Raw genomic sequence first — 15,251 nt, forward strand, 5'->3', positions numbered from 1 at the left:
ACTTTAAATAATAAATAAATAAATAAATACAGAAAATATTGAACCAATGTTTGTTATATATCTGTAAGTTTCGAATTTTATTTTCTCATAAATTAATACTAGTTGCATAAATGACACAAAGCGGAACTAATGTCGCTTTATTCTGTCATCGGACAGAAAACGAGGTGCACCGATTCACATGGCTATCGTCTCGTTAAATAACGTTGACGTTTTGTGGTAGTTTTAAAAATATCAGTGCAATAAATAGACAATATATTTATTTGTATATTGCACCATGAAATCAGTACAATGATTTGCTGTTTTCTCATATGACGGCTTTGATGAAGTCTGTGAAAAGCTGCGTGCTGTCATTGGGCATTCAGTGAGGAGGTCACTGCTTATTTTCATTCCAGTATGTCTGAGATGACAGAATCAGATCTGTCCACAGAGTCTTATAAGCAGGGATCATCCGGTGAAGGTTCTTTTAAAAAAAGACTCGGTATTATTGCAACTTGTGCCGTGGGAGGCTCGTTGGTGGCTCTGTATGCGGTGACCGGTCCGTTTGTTGCACCAGCACTGAGGAAAGTTTGTCTTCCGTTCGTACCTGCAACCGGGACACAGTTAGAAAATGTTTTCGGTGTTTTAAAAGGTAGATCGGGGTCCCTGGTGGATATTGGAAGCGGAGATGGACGGATAGTGAGTATCTTGATCTTAAACATTTCATTTTTGCATTTACAGTGTCATTCAAGTGTCACAGACCTAAAAGCTGTTTTTCTTCTGTCTGGTTTGGTGAAGGTTATTGCTGCTGCAAAAAGAGGCTTTAAGGCAGTTGGCTTTGAATTGAACCCATGGCTGGTGTTGTACTCCCGTTACAAAGCCTGGAGGGAAGGTGTTCATCACAGCACATCTTTTTATATTTCAGACCTTTGGAAGGTGAGAACAGACATCATATTAATGTTGTTAGAATGTTTTTTATCAGCATTATGAGAACGTTCATCAAGAACATCAAACGATCTAAAGACATTCCATGAATATTTTTCTAAGAATGTTTTTCTAAAATTATGCTAAAAGAATGTATGGCATAAACCAGCTTTTAAGTTAATTTTTTGCAGACTCATATGTTTATATTAATTTTTTATTTTTATTAATCTCATAAATTTAACTTCAAAAAAAGTTAAGTCAATATTCAGTCGAATAACCCTGATTTTCATATCGTACAACAACTAAAAACATTACATTGCATAATAATAATAGCGATGTTTTAAATTGAAATTTGGAAGAATTAATAAATAATCCATATTTGTTATAAACTATACATAATACACTAGGAAAATCCAGTGAAATCGATTTTTAGCGGTCTATTAATTTTGTCATAGCTGTATGCACAAAAGTCAAGGTGTCACAAGTACGGTGGCTGAGAGAGCTTTACGTGCTGCAATTCAAGAAAACACATGCAATTACAAAAAATGCGACCAAATTAAGAAACGATCTTCATCCGTTCGACAGCACACGTGCTCCAAATCTTCACAACGCATACACTGTTAAAAAAAGGCACTGCATTTTCCCACTATGCAAACAATTTACTAAAACACGCTGCAAAGAATGGAACACTGTTTCAAGTGGACCCAAATACATAGGTGATCTTTTAAAGGTGAGTTTTCTGTTTGTCTACATAAACAGATTAACCTAAAATATTAGCCTAAATAACCTAAGCAGCCGGGTGCGCCATGTTTTATGGTCCCCTTGAAACATTTCTGTTGTCTTCCGAGCTATTTGAAAGCGCTGTTAGAAAATGCAGTGTGCTTTCGTAAATTGTTGGCATTGTGAGAAAATGCAGCGTGTTTTATTAATTTGTTTATAGTGTGGGGAAATGCAGCATGTTTTTTTTTTACTGGGGTTCTTTGTAATTGCATGCGTTTTCTTAAATTGCAGCATGTTAAGCTCTCTCGGCCACCGTACACAAGTTTGTTTTAATTTTTTCTTCTTTCATAGGTCAGTTTTTCAGAGTACACCAACGTGGTCATCTTTGGAGTTCCTCAAATGGTAATATCTTGAATTTTTAATATTAGTATAAAAACTGATGCAAAAACCTGAAAATATGTCTTATATATATTATTTTTTATTTTTATTTTAAAAAATGTAAGTCCTTAAACACCAGAGCCTATGTTTTCATAAATATTTTTTTTAAGTATGCATGTTTACTAACTGACTAATATTATTTTTTTACTTATGTAATATTGCACCTGAGAGACATTGTAATTGTTTTCTCCACAGATGGAGCTGCTTGAAGTCAAACTCCAAACAGAGCTCCAGAGTTCAGCCAAAGTAGTAGCTTGTCGCTTTCCTTTTCCCACATGGACTCCTAATGATGTAGCTGGAGAAGGAATTGACACTGTGTGGGTCTATAATGCCAAAACATTCAAACTTCCCAGAAATGGTAAAGACAGTGAAAGACAAGAGGTGCCACTTCACCAGCAGTGAACTACCACAACAGTTGCTTCTTTCTTCAAAACCTTTGTCTGTCATGTAAGCTTGTAACATTCAATTTTGCATTTAAAATTCAATGTCCTTTGTTTTAATATAATATTCCTTATTAAAAAGTTTTGGGGGGAATTTGTATTTCAGAATTAAATAGATTTAGTATATTTTATCATAATCTAAGAGATGTATTATGTGATATTTAAATAAGGATGACATAGACTTGTCTATTCAACATGACAACATCCTTATTCTAACCTGTACTTATTAAAAACTGATCGAAGATGCATCATTTTGCTGATAACTTGTGTAACCTGATTGGTTGAAAGATGGCAGCAAAGAATAAAAGTAAGTAATTACAATGAATAAGTTTGGGATATAAAGCCCTCAATAGTCACAGTTAAATGGAGAGCTGATTTTTTGTTGTTTTGAGTCTGTTTTTGGTCCTGGACATTAGTTCAGTTACATGGCAGTATGGATTCTACTAAAAACCAACCAACCAAAAAAAAACAACAACAACCTGACTGATTCTGTTGGAATTCTTATAATAGGCTATGGTTGGATCATCTAGAAAGACAATGATCCAAAACAAACATTAAAATCGACAACAAAAAATGGGTCACAGCACAGAAGCCATGCCATCTAAGTCTGCTGACCTTTAACTCTACATAAAACGAGTGGGTGAATTGAGGAGGAAAGAGCACCAATGTGGACCAGAGAACCTAAAAATCATGCAGCGATTGAAAAATTGTCCATGACCTCTTTTCAGGTTTTCCACAAAAAGTTCGGTCATGTCAGAAAATCAAGACTGCAAAACTGAATGAATAAGCGGGTATCAATAATTTTGGACAACATATACAGTTGAAGGCAAAATTCTATAATATAGCACTATAATATCCAAGTTTCCCAGTGATGGGATGCAGCTGGAAGGGCATCCACTGTGTAAAACATATGCTGGATAAGTTGCTGGTTCATTCTGCTGTGGCATGTATAATTAATAAAGGGACTAAGCCGAAAATGATTGAATGAATTTAAGATTTAAGAAACTGTAATATTTTTCTCTCTTCCATTATTGAATTAATAATGACTTTGTGTTCAATATATTATTTCTGTATTGTTTATATATTCTATTGAGTCATGTGACCATAGAGTGAACTCTGTTACCCTGGGGGCAAGTGTTTGCTGCAGTTCTAATAGAATAGCCATGTTAATGGCTTTTTAAAATATATTTTCACTTTTTTTGAGTGCCTTGAACTTATAATTTTGCAGTTTCTCTTCATGTATCCCTTATTCAAAGAGTAGACACATTAATTACCCCTGAAACACTTTTTGTTTGATAATTTGGATTTTCCAAGCACTGTTTAATAGAGCAAAGTTTTCACAGTATTTCCTACAATATTTTCTTCTAGAGGATGTTTTATTTCTTTTAGTTTAGCATTTTTTATTGATAAAATAAACATTTTGAAAAGTCAATATTATTAGCAATAAGAAAATATTTTTTTTCTGATTGGCTACAGAACAAACCATTGTTTTCTAATGACTTGTCTAATTAACCAAGTTAACCTCTTGAAGTCAAGTGCTATTTTGGGGATTCCGTCTGGATTTTGCCTATACCCAAATGAAAAGGCTTCCAAAATCCACATGCAGAGGTGAAAATTTGGTATCATTAAAAAAAAAAAAACTTTGAATTTTCATAAAACACTGCAGTGTTGAAAGTGCAATAAAAAAAAAAATGTTGAAAGTGAAATTGAATAAAACAATTGTATATGTTGTCTGCGTTATAATAAACCCCTCCAAAAAGAGGCGCTTTATAATTTTATTTTGTAAACTCAACTTTGAAAGTGTACCTTTTAGGTTCTGTGTGGTCTAGGTTACTGTAATTCATTTTGTTGGTTCCTGCACATGTCAGTAATCATAGGAAAAAAGAAAAAATGTGTTTATCACAATCTATGCAAAAGTTATTCTATTCCAGCTGATGAGAGAACAGAACCACTTATGAGGGTATTGAGCCAGTACTGACCGTTAAAATTTAAAGAATGCAGAAGTAAATGACATCACGGAGCCGTTAAGGAGGTTAAGCCATTCACTTTAAAAGAAATCAGTATTTCATGAAATAAGCCTGATTTTCAATCACAGAAAATCCTCAATGTTATTCTGACAAATGGTCATTTTACAAATAAATAAATATACTACTAGACTGACATACCAACAGATTAACTAGTCTACATTGTAGGGATCAAATGTCAGTACACAGTACTTTCTATATTTTTCTTTTGGAGAATGTCTTATTTCTTTTAGTTTAGCTGGAATTAATGAAGTTCTTAATAAAAACAAATATTTTTAAAGGTAAAAATTATTAGCCCCATTAGGAAAATATGTATTTTCTGATTGGCAACATAACAAACCATTGTTTTCATATAACTTGCCCATTTGGCATAACTTAATTAACCAAGTGAAGCCATTAAATTGCAGTTTACCATCTAGTAACTGGTAAAATGTGGTGTATTGTCATCATGGCAAAGACAAAAGAAATTACTATATTGTTAAATGTGTTAAAATAATGTTAAAATGTGAAAAAAAAAGTTAAACAGCTCTTGAGAAATATTTGAAAAAGAATGATCAAAATATTATACATGATACTGTACACTTCTTATATATTCTCCTCTGAAAACATTTATATTTATAAATATTTGTAAAGTTTATATTCACTTTAAAAGAATGAAATAAGCCTGATTTCCAATCACAGAAAATCCTCATTGTTATTCTGAGAAATTTTACAAATAAATTAATATACCACTAGACTGACACACAAACAGATTAACTAGTCTACATTGTGGGGATCAAATGTCCACATGCAAAACGTTGCTAACAAACCTATTACAAAAATAAGCACATGCAAATGTCTATCATGATAAAAGAAAGGTGTGTATGTGTGTTTGAACCACATGCCCTGGTGTGACCAGATTCAAAGTCCCCTGCCTCACCCCCTTAACGTATACGTAAACTACAAACATTACAAATTCGTATTGTGTTCATATAAATAATGATAATTAAATCTTAAATACACGGTTACATAAATTACGCACACCAAACAAAAGTGGTGAATGCAAATGCATCGAGTCACCAACGGAAAACGCCAGAAAGTGTCGCGTTCTTTGCGCATGCGCACTGCACTGCCGTAAATCGAAACCGTAGCAGCACATTCACATCCAGAGGCCACAAACATGTTCAGCCGAGCAGTAATGTAGTCGGCCAACAAGTAGCTGGATCAGCGCTATCCGCGAGCACTACACAAAGAAAAGGCTTCCAGTCCGGGGTTATGCGGCGTTCATGCTTGGATCGATGTCGTCATGCTGTATTTTAGCCTGGTTGTGAGCTGATAATTGTGTTTTGTTTCGCGGCGAGTGTTATGTGTTGACTGTAAAGAGGACAGTGCGTCACCGTTCAAGATGGACACTGCCGAAGAAGGTAAGCTGTCTAGACACGGAGGCTTTCAGGCTGCTGTCTGTTTGCTCGTTTTTGCTTTTTAAATGTTTCTTGACTGAAGTTTATTTGTCGTTATGTTTTGATTTGGACGCTACGCTCAACAAAAATCTGCATCTGTTCTGATCTGGCCTTTGCAAGCTAACGAGCTAATGTTTTCCTGCCAGCTTGGTCTTTAGTACAGCTGTCATCCTCCTAGCACGTCCAAATAAAGACACTCATTTGCGTTTGAACTTGATTTTAAATTCATGAGATGTCATTTATATTTTCAAAACCACATTATTCCTGTTAGCTTAACTGTAGCCCTTGTAGTGAAGTGTAATGTGACGCGCTTGTTTGTGTTATTTTGACCAGGTGTAAACGCACCTGAAACACGATAGCATAAATGTAATATATTAGATCAGTGATATCACGTATACCACGTTTGAAACACTGCTTACAATGACATCTCATTGATTTTTGAAAATGACTTGTGTCAGAGTTATAGTTGTTTTAGATTATATTCATTGTTATCCAGTTAAGATTTATGCTATTATTATTATTATTATTATTATTATTATTATTATTATTATAGCAGGAGGGCTAAGATAAGCAAGAGGTGGACTGACAAAATTGTAAGTTATACTCTTGCAAGCGTTAAATTGTTTTGATTGTATCTTAATATATTACATGTGATAGTAAGTATCAGAAAGCCTGTTTTGTGTTGTTGTGGAATTCAGTCCTTTTCATCCTTAGTTAGTTTAATGTATTGTACATGTATTTGTTTAATTTTTTTTATTTTGTGCATCTTTTCTGGTAGCTGATATATGTAGGGTTTGTCGATCTGAGGGAACCCAAGACAAACCCCTCTACCATCCCTGTGTGTGTACTGGAAGTATTAAGTTCATCCACCAAGAATGGTAAGAGCTTTGCTCTTTTTCAAATTCCTTGTCTTTATGATGTTTTTTTGGGGTCAAACGGTATGAAATGACTGTCAGCATGCCAGATTTAGAGTTTGTTTTTGTTAAACCCAGGAATAGGATATAAAAAAGTCTACAAAAACACGTGGCTTATGCCTAAAGGCACTTTATTATTAGTTTAATGTGGCTGCTATAAAAATTTAGAATATTGTAATTTGAGCAGTTACCAGTGCTGAATGTCCTGCAGTGATAATAATTCTGTGTCCTGTAATTGCAAAAATTGGGCTGCATGAAATTGATAGCACTTGCAAAAAGGGATTGCTAGCCTTAAAATAATAATAATAATAATAATAATAAAATTAGAGTATGATCTGTTGGTCACAAATGGCTTGCTGTGCACTAACAAGTGTACAAAACCTAAGCATGGCTAAGATGATTTGGTGGAAATCTAGGTAATGCACAACTTTTGGAAAGATTTTATGTTTTTCAAATGATATTTTATCTATTCAAGTCTGCATTTATTTGATCAAAATACAGAAAAAGCAGTAATATTGTGAAATGTTATTACAGTTTAAATGAAATAATAATGTGCTGGCAAATTATCCTTCAGTAAGTAGTCTAATATACAGATTTTTATGCTCAAGTAATATTTGTTATTAATTGCCTATGTTGAAAATTGGTGTGCTGCCTTATCAGTTTTTCAGGATTATTAATGAAAATGTTAGAAGAGCAGCATTTTTAATCTTAAATCCTTATATACATGAATAAAAGTGTTTTTAAAGGGACAGTTCACCCAACTATTAAATTAATTTAGTCAAAATGGGTACAGTGTCAGATTACCATCTTATTTTAAATGAATCCTGTGGTGTGATTAACAGTAGTACACACTTTTATATCAAGACACAAACAAGTTAAATACACAAGTTTTTGGATAGGTCAAAGTAGACTGTCCATGCTGTTGATCTAACTTTTGTATTTGAACAGAAGCTATTTTATGAGTTAAGACAGCAGTCTTTATCAGACAAATTTTTTAAAGATGCATTTATAGACCCAGAAAAAACATTTATAGGTGTTTTTTTTATTGATTAATTTAAATAATTTAAAAGATTTTTATTTAACCTAAGCATTTGATCTTTGATCTACTTTGATCTATTACATATTTTTAAAAGCATTGCAGTTATCATATTATGTTGATAATATGTATTGTCCAAGTAAAAGTCAATAAAACCATCCAAAATGCTGTATTCTCCTCAAACCATTAGAAATGCATGTTCATTTTTTCAAGTAAAGCATTTTTATTTGAAACTGTGGACCAATGCTTTGATATAAAAACTGTATAAGCAAAACAAAAGTTATATCTATGGCTGCTTATTAGAGCTACACAATATTTGAAAAGATATTATGATATTATGTATTTCTATGATACATATTGTGATTTTTTTTTTTTGAGGATAATTTCACCAGAAGAAATGAATAGTTCTGTTTGGAAAGAATTCATAAAACTACATTCAATAAGATCAAGGTGATTGCATCTGCAAAGAAAATATTATCAACCTATCACAAGCATTGATTAATACAAAAGAGTGAAAATTCAAATGTAATAAATCATAATTTATGGTTGTCTGGAAGTCTGGCAGGACTGCCTGCCAGGAGTAATCAAATGTAAAATAAGTGGATAGTGTATCTTCGTCATATATGCACATAAATGAAATCAATCTTTCTTAAAGTTACAAACAATTTATTTTGCCTAAATTATTTAAAAAGACTTGAAATGCTTACACAGTCACATGCCTTAAAAACACTTGCAGACGATAAACCAATTAATCAAATTATGGTTAAAATTTGCGATGACTCAATATTATGTATGCTTTGAACCGTGGTTCTTGTTCAGCTATAATATTGTAATCCTGTGTAACCCTGCAATGTGACTATTGCGGATACACACATTGCGATATAGATTCTAAAACGATATATTGTGCAGCAATTACTGCTTATGATATATTGCAGTATTATTAAGTAGAATGAAAAAATGTAAGAAAAAAGGCACCTGCAATTTGGATGACCTGAGTATGAGCAAATTATCTATTTTTATTTTTTGGTTAACTATCATTTTAAAAACACTGATCCAAACTATAACATGAATAGCATGTTAAATTGCTGTGACGGCAGCAAGAGAAAGACTGAAGCATTTTTATTGTATTGAAATGAATATATCATAAGCAGTAGGGCTGCACAATACATCACATTTTTATTGTATGGAAACGAATGAGAATTAAGCATTTTAATACATTTTTTTTTTTAACAATTCGGCTTTTCTTTCTAGGACTAAATGTCTGTCAGCACAGCAGATTGTTCCCTCTGATAGCGAGATATAGGTTAACCTTTCTATTGGGGCCAGTTATTTTTGTTAGGCTTTGTCTTCGTTTTTTGTTCTTTTCGGTTGCTGAATGGAAACAGCCAGCAACGTTTATTTGACAACTGACAAGCTGTAACTCACAAGCTCAGGGGTCCACGTCAGTTTAAAACTCACCAACTATTGAAGTCCAGCTGTTGTTATTCCTTCCATGTGGAAATGGGAAAATGAAGCAGGATTTTCAGTTCTGTTTCAGGCACGTCTGATCATCACCCTAACGCCCGCTTCCTGCCCCCCTCTTATGTTTTCACAGCTTGGTGCAGTGGCTTAAACACAGCAGAAAAGAATACTGCGAATTATGCAAGCACAGATTTGCTTTCACGCCAAGTAAGTAACCCATTCTCATTACATTCTTCAGGGGAGGTAAAGCCATGAACGACTCTATACAGTCACAATGACCTCGACCAGCCTGTTCAATAGCAGCGTTTGTGTGCTTCAGAGCGATAGGCTTCTATGGGTTGAGTCATGTGATCTGAAAGCACCGCACTCGTGTTTGTCTGACGTAGACACTTGCTGAGGTGAAAAACACTTTTTACGCCCACAGTGGGTCCAGAGTGAATCCTAATGGGTTTTAATTTAGATTTTGGCAATGCTCTTCAATCGCTTCTAGAAAAATGTAAACACAAGTGCATTTATTTGTAAAGACCTTGCATTTTAATAGGAAACTAAATATGATATGGCATGAAAAGTAGAACTTATGTGAAAAATTGTGATTATGGGGTAGTGCAGTTAGTTTGACATGAGTGTGATTGATTTAAATGTATACGCTGCAAGTAAAAGGAGGCTCAAGTTCCTTTGTTTTTATTCGGAAGGTTTTTAAAGCAACACTGCGTTACAGAATGTAAAATTGTAGAAATTGGCTGTTGACAACAAAAAAGATTAAGTATTGTGGATATTCAGCATTTTTCTGCTAAAATTGCAGAAAAATCAAAAACCAGAAATGAGTTCTGGTATAATAAATGGAAAAAATATTTAAGGGAATGTATTTTTCTTAAATTTTTCCCTAACTTTGCTACAGTAACAGCGCACAGTAGTAATACATAATTTTGTAGTAAATATTCATTGTTGTAAATATTTTAGTAGTCAAACACTTTCTATAGTTCTAATTTTGTGTTCATATTAATATACAGATGTGTAATAATTAAAAGACCTCCTGTAAATTCTCATTTTCTCTGTATTAAAGTTATATTTGGCTAGAAAAATAAAAAAATTTTGGTTCTGAAAGCTGCAAAGATATTTCACAAATATACAAAGATATTTGTTAGGGGTGTGAACCTACTCTGGTCTCACGGTTTAGTTTGGTTATGATTATCATGTCATCGATTCAATTCGATATCTCGGTGCGTTGACGATGCTTTCCATCCACAATTATATATTTTTCTTCAAGACACAATCTTTATTTAAAATTTTAAAATGTATTTATATTTATACAGTATATTATTTGTAATACAATTTTGTCCTTTAATACAAGCAGTCAGACATATGAACTGTACCTTTAATTTGACCTGCTCAAAGAAAACACTCTTGACTCTACAGACACACTTATGTCAGGATCCACAAATATCACTTTAATAGCGATAGAGGAGAGGAAAAGTTACCTTACAAACATGCAAGCAGTTCAAAGGTCCAAAGTGAGAGAAAGGCAGAGAGAGAGGGAGAGCTTTCATTTTTTTCCCTAGCAGTGAAATAGTGTCTCCTGGTTATGCTGTACTTCAGAGTAGGGCTGCACGATTAATCGAAAAAAGATCATGATCTCTATTCGACCCTACACACAATCTTAATTCAGCTTTTTCTACGATTAAGCCAGTTATATTTTCAAGGTCAGGAGAGAAGCAAGGCAGTCACACAATTCTTCACAGCAACATTGACACCTTCAAATGGCGTTAAAAGTGTAATATTGTATTTATAAGGCATAATTTACCCAAAAATGTCATTTCTGTCTTCATGTAATGATGTGTTCGTGGCTGCGAAATCAGACGTGAGCTGACCGCCAGCTGCTTCCGAGAACTAGTGTTGCCAGATGTAGCTGACTGTTTCCAGCCTAAAACCCACTGAAAACTAAAAGGCACCACTCAACAGTCTGTAGTCTCGTTGGGAGATCACAACTGTTGTAAGCGTTTGTATGTGGAGAACGGGGGCTATAGCACCTCTTTGGGGGATCATAACAGGTTTATAAGTGAAGACCGGGGCTGGCGGGCACGCCGTTACAAAACTGCCCAGTTTTACACTACTTGCCTATGGCATTTTTTTTAGGAAGTGAAAGTGAAACCTGTGCACACATTTAAATGATCATATCACATTTTACAATTATGATTACAACAAACATTGGATATGTTTTTTTTCTTTCATAGCGAACACAAAGTGTTGTGCACGAAAATAAATGTTTACTGTGTCAATATAACAACCCTAGCCTATATATAATGTTGAGTATAATGCAAGAAGGAGTCTAATAATGACAAAGTTCTAAGTTCACCAGTGAAAACAATGAATGGTCTAATAATGTTGTCAATGGCAGATGACAAGCACATGTCTTAAACATAATAAATCAACTTTATAATTATGAATGGTTATATTCAATGTCATCATTTTATGGTGAATTAACAAACAGGACATTGAAAGTCCACCATTATGACTGTACAAAATTTAGCATTTTAAGCAACAGTATACCTACACACAGGCCTAATATTATTATTGTTGTTTTACCATATGTTTGAGAATTAACAATAATAATAGGCTAATCATATTAACCTTTATTTTACATTTACAGAATCTTGAGAAAAATCGTGATCTTGATTTTAAGAAAAAAAACATGATTCACATTTTTGCCAGAATCGTGCAGCCCTACTTCAGAGTCAGTGAAACACTGTTCCGCAAGCTCACAAGCAGTGAATTGTGCGCAGTTTTCTGCGTTTTTAAGTAGTAGCATTTGAATTATTCCCTCTTGCCTCGTTAGAACAGTATTCTACCGTGACATAGCGCATATGAAATAAATAATGTCAGTTCGTAAGGTTTTGTTGATTTAAATTGCGAGCTCAGTGTTTATTTATTATAAAAGTTGGAATTCAGGTTTTTGTTAATTCTAATCATGGATCATTTAAGGAATGATCTTACGCTGGGTTATCACCAAAAGCAAAATTAAGTATTCATGTAAATAGATTACATCAATGCATACGTGCGAATATAGACAAATGTCGATCGGACACAGTGACTTATGAGAATGTGCGACATTCATGTTTAAAATAACTCAACTCAAGTGGAAAATTACGTGAAAAACAAACTAGAGCAAGCAACCTGGTGCTCGGCGTTTGGTGTGAACCCAGCATTAGACACTATTGTCAACAGTTTGTTTGCTTCCCATCTGTGTTTATGCAGGCAGTAATTGTTGCTTTGATTCTGAGGTCTTTGATGAGATAATTGAGACGCTTCTGCCTCTTCTGTGTTTCTATTTGTAGAGTTATGGCTTGTGCCATTTCAGAGCTCTGATTTGATAGAAAGATACACATTGAACAACTGTGAAAATAACTCGATAATCCTAATAAGTCTGCACTCCAGTAGTTTGTAAAGGATCTAGAGCATCTTAAATCGAAAATCCCCAGTTCTCAGTACTGAATATTACTCTTTTTCTTATTGAAATGTTTACCTATGATTAATTATAAGTCCTTTTCTCTTCTCCTTTCAGTCTACTCTCCAGACATGCCTTCACGGCTCCCAGTGCAGGACATTTTCGCAGGACTGGTCACCAGTATAGGCACAGCAATCCGATACTGGTTTCATTACACGCTTGTTGCCTTTGCTTGGCTGGGGGTTGTACCATTAACAGCATGTAAGTGATGCTGAAAGGCCGCAGTCTATCTGTGTTTTGTGCATTGCATGCTGTGTTACTCATATAATGTTCACCTTTTCCTGCAGGTCGCATCTATAAGTGTCTGTTCACTGGATCTGTAAGCTCGCTCCTGACTCTGCCGTTAGACATGCTCTCCACGTACGTACCAGACAGGACAGCTCTCAGGTTTTCTTTTTAAAATATTCATTTACGTTGCAGATCAGCTCATTGTGAACTCTGGGTATGAGGGGTTATTTCAATCCCCACTGCAGTCCCGGGTTTAACTGTGGACATGTGGTTGCGTGGTGAATTGTAATGGTTAGATATTTCTGAAGTGATGGTAAGTGAATGCTCATCCTCTGCAGAGAGAACTTGCTGGCCGACTGCCTGCAGGGCTGTTTTGTGGTGACCTGCACCCTCTGCGCCTTCATCAGTCTGGTGTGGCTGCGGGAGCAGATTGTTCACGGTGGAGCCCCTTTATGGTTGGAGCAGAACCAGCAGCAACCTGCCAATGCCGCAGGACCGCCCAATGAGGTAAAATATCAATGCAGCATTTCGTCAGACTGAATGCAGATCAGCCTCAAAATTAAACGGCCTTAGAATGCTTAATAGACTAGCTATTAAAGTTGTGTTATTAGATTGAGTAATTAAACAAATTTCATTATTACTATTATTGTACAGTTTCTTTTACTTTGTCCTCGCTACACTCGGGTGTTTACTAGCATTAAAACATTTCAGCAAAAGTTTGAAAATGGTTTTAAAAGAAGTCTCGTCACCAAAGCAGAGCTGAATTCTTTCAGTTTTCAGTGTCATAAGATTTTTCATCACTTAATTATGCTGAATAGGTGTTCCATAAGCAGTTTTTTTTCTTAATTTTTCTGATCATGATAATAGCCATAGTAGCATAGCATGGTGCTAAACACAATTTACATTTTTGTGCCTAATAGCTTTATTTTATACTATATTTTACCACACATTTCCTGCTGTTAAGTAACTATTTACTATGCTTCAATAAACTCTTAATTTGCTGCTTATGTATAGTAGTTAAAGTAGCTTAAGCTAATGTAGTTTAACATGTAGAATAGGATCATGCAGAATGTGTAAATGTACTAATAAACAGCCAGTATCTTTATAATAGGTAGGTAATAAGTAGGGCCAGACAGAATCTGCGGAAAGTTTTGCTACTTCTGCTCAGAATTTTGAAAAAATCTGTGGATTTATGTGGAACGATTTTGGGAGTATCATAAGTAAAAGCTTGAAAATGAATATAAACTTGTATATGAAGTAAAAAATAATTACTTTTATTTAATTATTACAATGCAAATGCAGCTTGATTCATTAATTGGTAAACAAAGCAAGTCTCTTATATAATATTTCTACTAAGAGACCCAAAATATTACTTTTCAAAACCGTATTGTAAATGAATCACATTTTCATATTTGTCAATAATATTAATGAAATTATTTTCAAAACTGAATTAATAGAAATTTACACAAGTACATAAATAGACTTGATGGGCGAAAAATCTGCAGAAATTTCTGCATGTGTAGATTCCGTGTGGGGCTAGAAGCCACTAGTTAATAGTCAGAATTGGGTACTTGAACTAAAGTATTACCTTTTGTATTTCAGCAAATAAAACATTCACATCTAGAACTAAGTACAGGGAGGGCCATTTGAATGAATACACCTTAATAAACTTATTGGGAATTTCACAAGAAAAAACAATGGTGTGCTTTGGTTTTAACGTAACTTTATTCTTTCATGAGTTATTTACAAGCCCCCTCACATATATTAATGCACCACAAACAGGACGTTAATATCACCAACTATTCCCATTTTATTAAGGTGCATCCATATAAATGGCCCACCCTGTAGAATATTTGTTTAATTCATTGAAATTGCAAATGGTAGTGTAACTGCAGTGGCTTAAATATGATAGAATAGAAATATTTAAAGTAAAAGCATTACAATTTGCACTGGAAAAAGTTATAACCTGGAAGTGTTACTCTAAAGAACTAAATGCCCATTTAAACAATATTTTTTGTTAGAATAAACTGGTGCATGGTCAGCGATTTTTAATTGTCTTTTTGTCTTGAAATAAGCAAATTTAGAAATCTATATTTTTTTGTCATCGAAGCTGGCATAGCATTAAAAATAAACCTTTTTTTGTGCATAC

At 34.1% G+C, this 15,251-nt stretch overlaps 2 protein-coding genes across 3 annotated transcripts in view; both read left to right on the forward strand.

Moving 5' to 3' along the window:
• Positions 1–159: 159 nt before the first annotated feature.
• On the forward strand, positions 160–3,487 carry atpsckmt (fATP synthase c subunit lysine N-methyltransferase). The gene is made up of 4 exons (XM_056466893.1): positions 160–675; positions 775–912; positions 1,972–2,022; positions 2,254–3,487. Exons 1-4 carry the CDS (start codon positions 394–396, stop codon positions 2,458–2,460), a joined length of 678 nt encoding a protein of 225 aa, XP_056322868.1. The 5' UTR covers positions 160–393; the 3' UTR covers positions 2,461–3,487.
• Positions 3,488–5,642: 2,155 nt separating this feature from the next.
• Positions 5,643–15,251, forward strand: part of marchf6 (membrane-associated ring finger (C3HC4) 6) — a 33,959-nt gene continuing 24,350 nt past the window's right edge. For both annotated transcript variants that reach the window (XM_056476976.1, XM_056476985.1), the window contains exons 1-6: positions 5,643–5,925; positions 6,740–6,839; positions 9,506–9,579; positions 12,932–13,075; positions 13,162–13,234; positions 13,441–13,609. In XM_056476976.1, the coding sequence (XP_056332951.1) occupies positions 5,907–5,925; positions 6,740–6,839; positions 9,506–9,579; positions 12,932–13,075; positions 13,162–13,234; positions 13,441–13,609 (579 nt within the window). In that variant the 5' untranslated portion in view covers positions 5,643–5,906. The remainder of the gene's footprint in view (positions 5,926–6,739; positions 6,840–9,505; positions 9,580–12,931; positions 13,076–13,161; positions 13,235–13,440; positions 13,610–15,251) is intronic.

This window comes from Danio aesculapii, chromosome 2 (assembly GCF_903798145.1).
Source record: "Danio aesculapii chromosome 2, fDanAes4.1, whole genome shotgun sequence".
Taxonomy (NCBI): Eukaryota; Metazoa; Chordata; class Actinopteri; order Cypriniformes; family Danionidae; genus Danio; species Danio aesculapii.

What these genes read in the sequence shown, in the direction of transcription:
- atpsckmt (XM_056466893.1), top strand. Translation starts at nt 394, where the DNA reads ATGTCTGAGATGACAGAATCAGATCTGTCCACAGAGTCTTATAAGCAG. An exon ending in GAAGCGGAGATGGACGGATA is followed by an intron (nt 676 to 774) that starts GTGAGTATCTTG and finishes GGTTTGGTGAAG; the next exon opens with GTTATTGCTGCTGCAAAAAG. An exon ending in TCTTTGGAGTTCCTCAAATG is followed by an intron (nt 2,023 to 2,253) that starts GTAATATCTTGA and finishes TTTTCTCCACAG; the next exon opens with ATGGAGCTGCTTGAAGTCAA.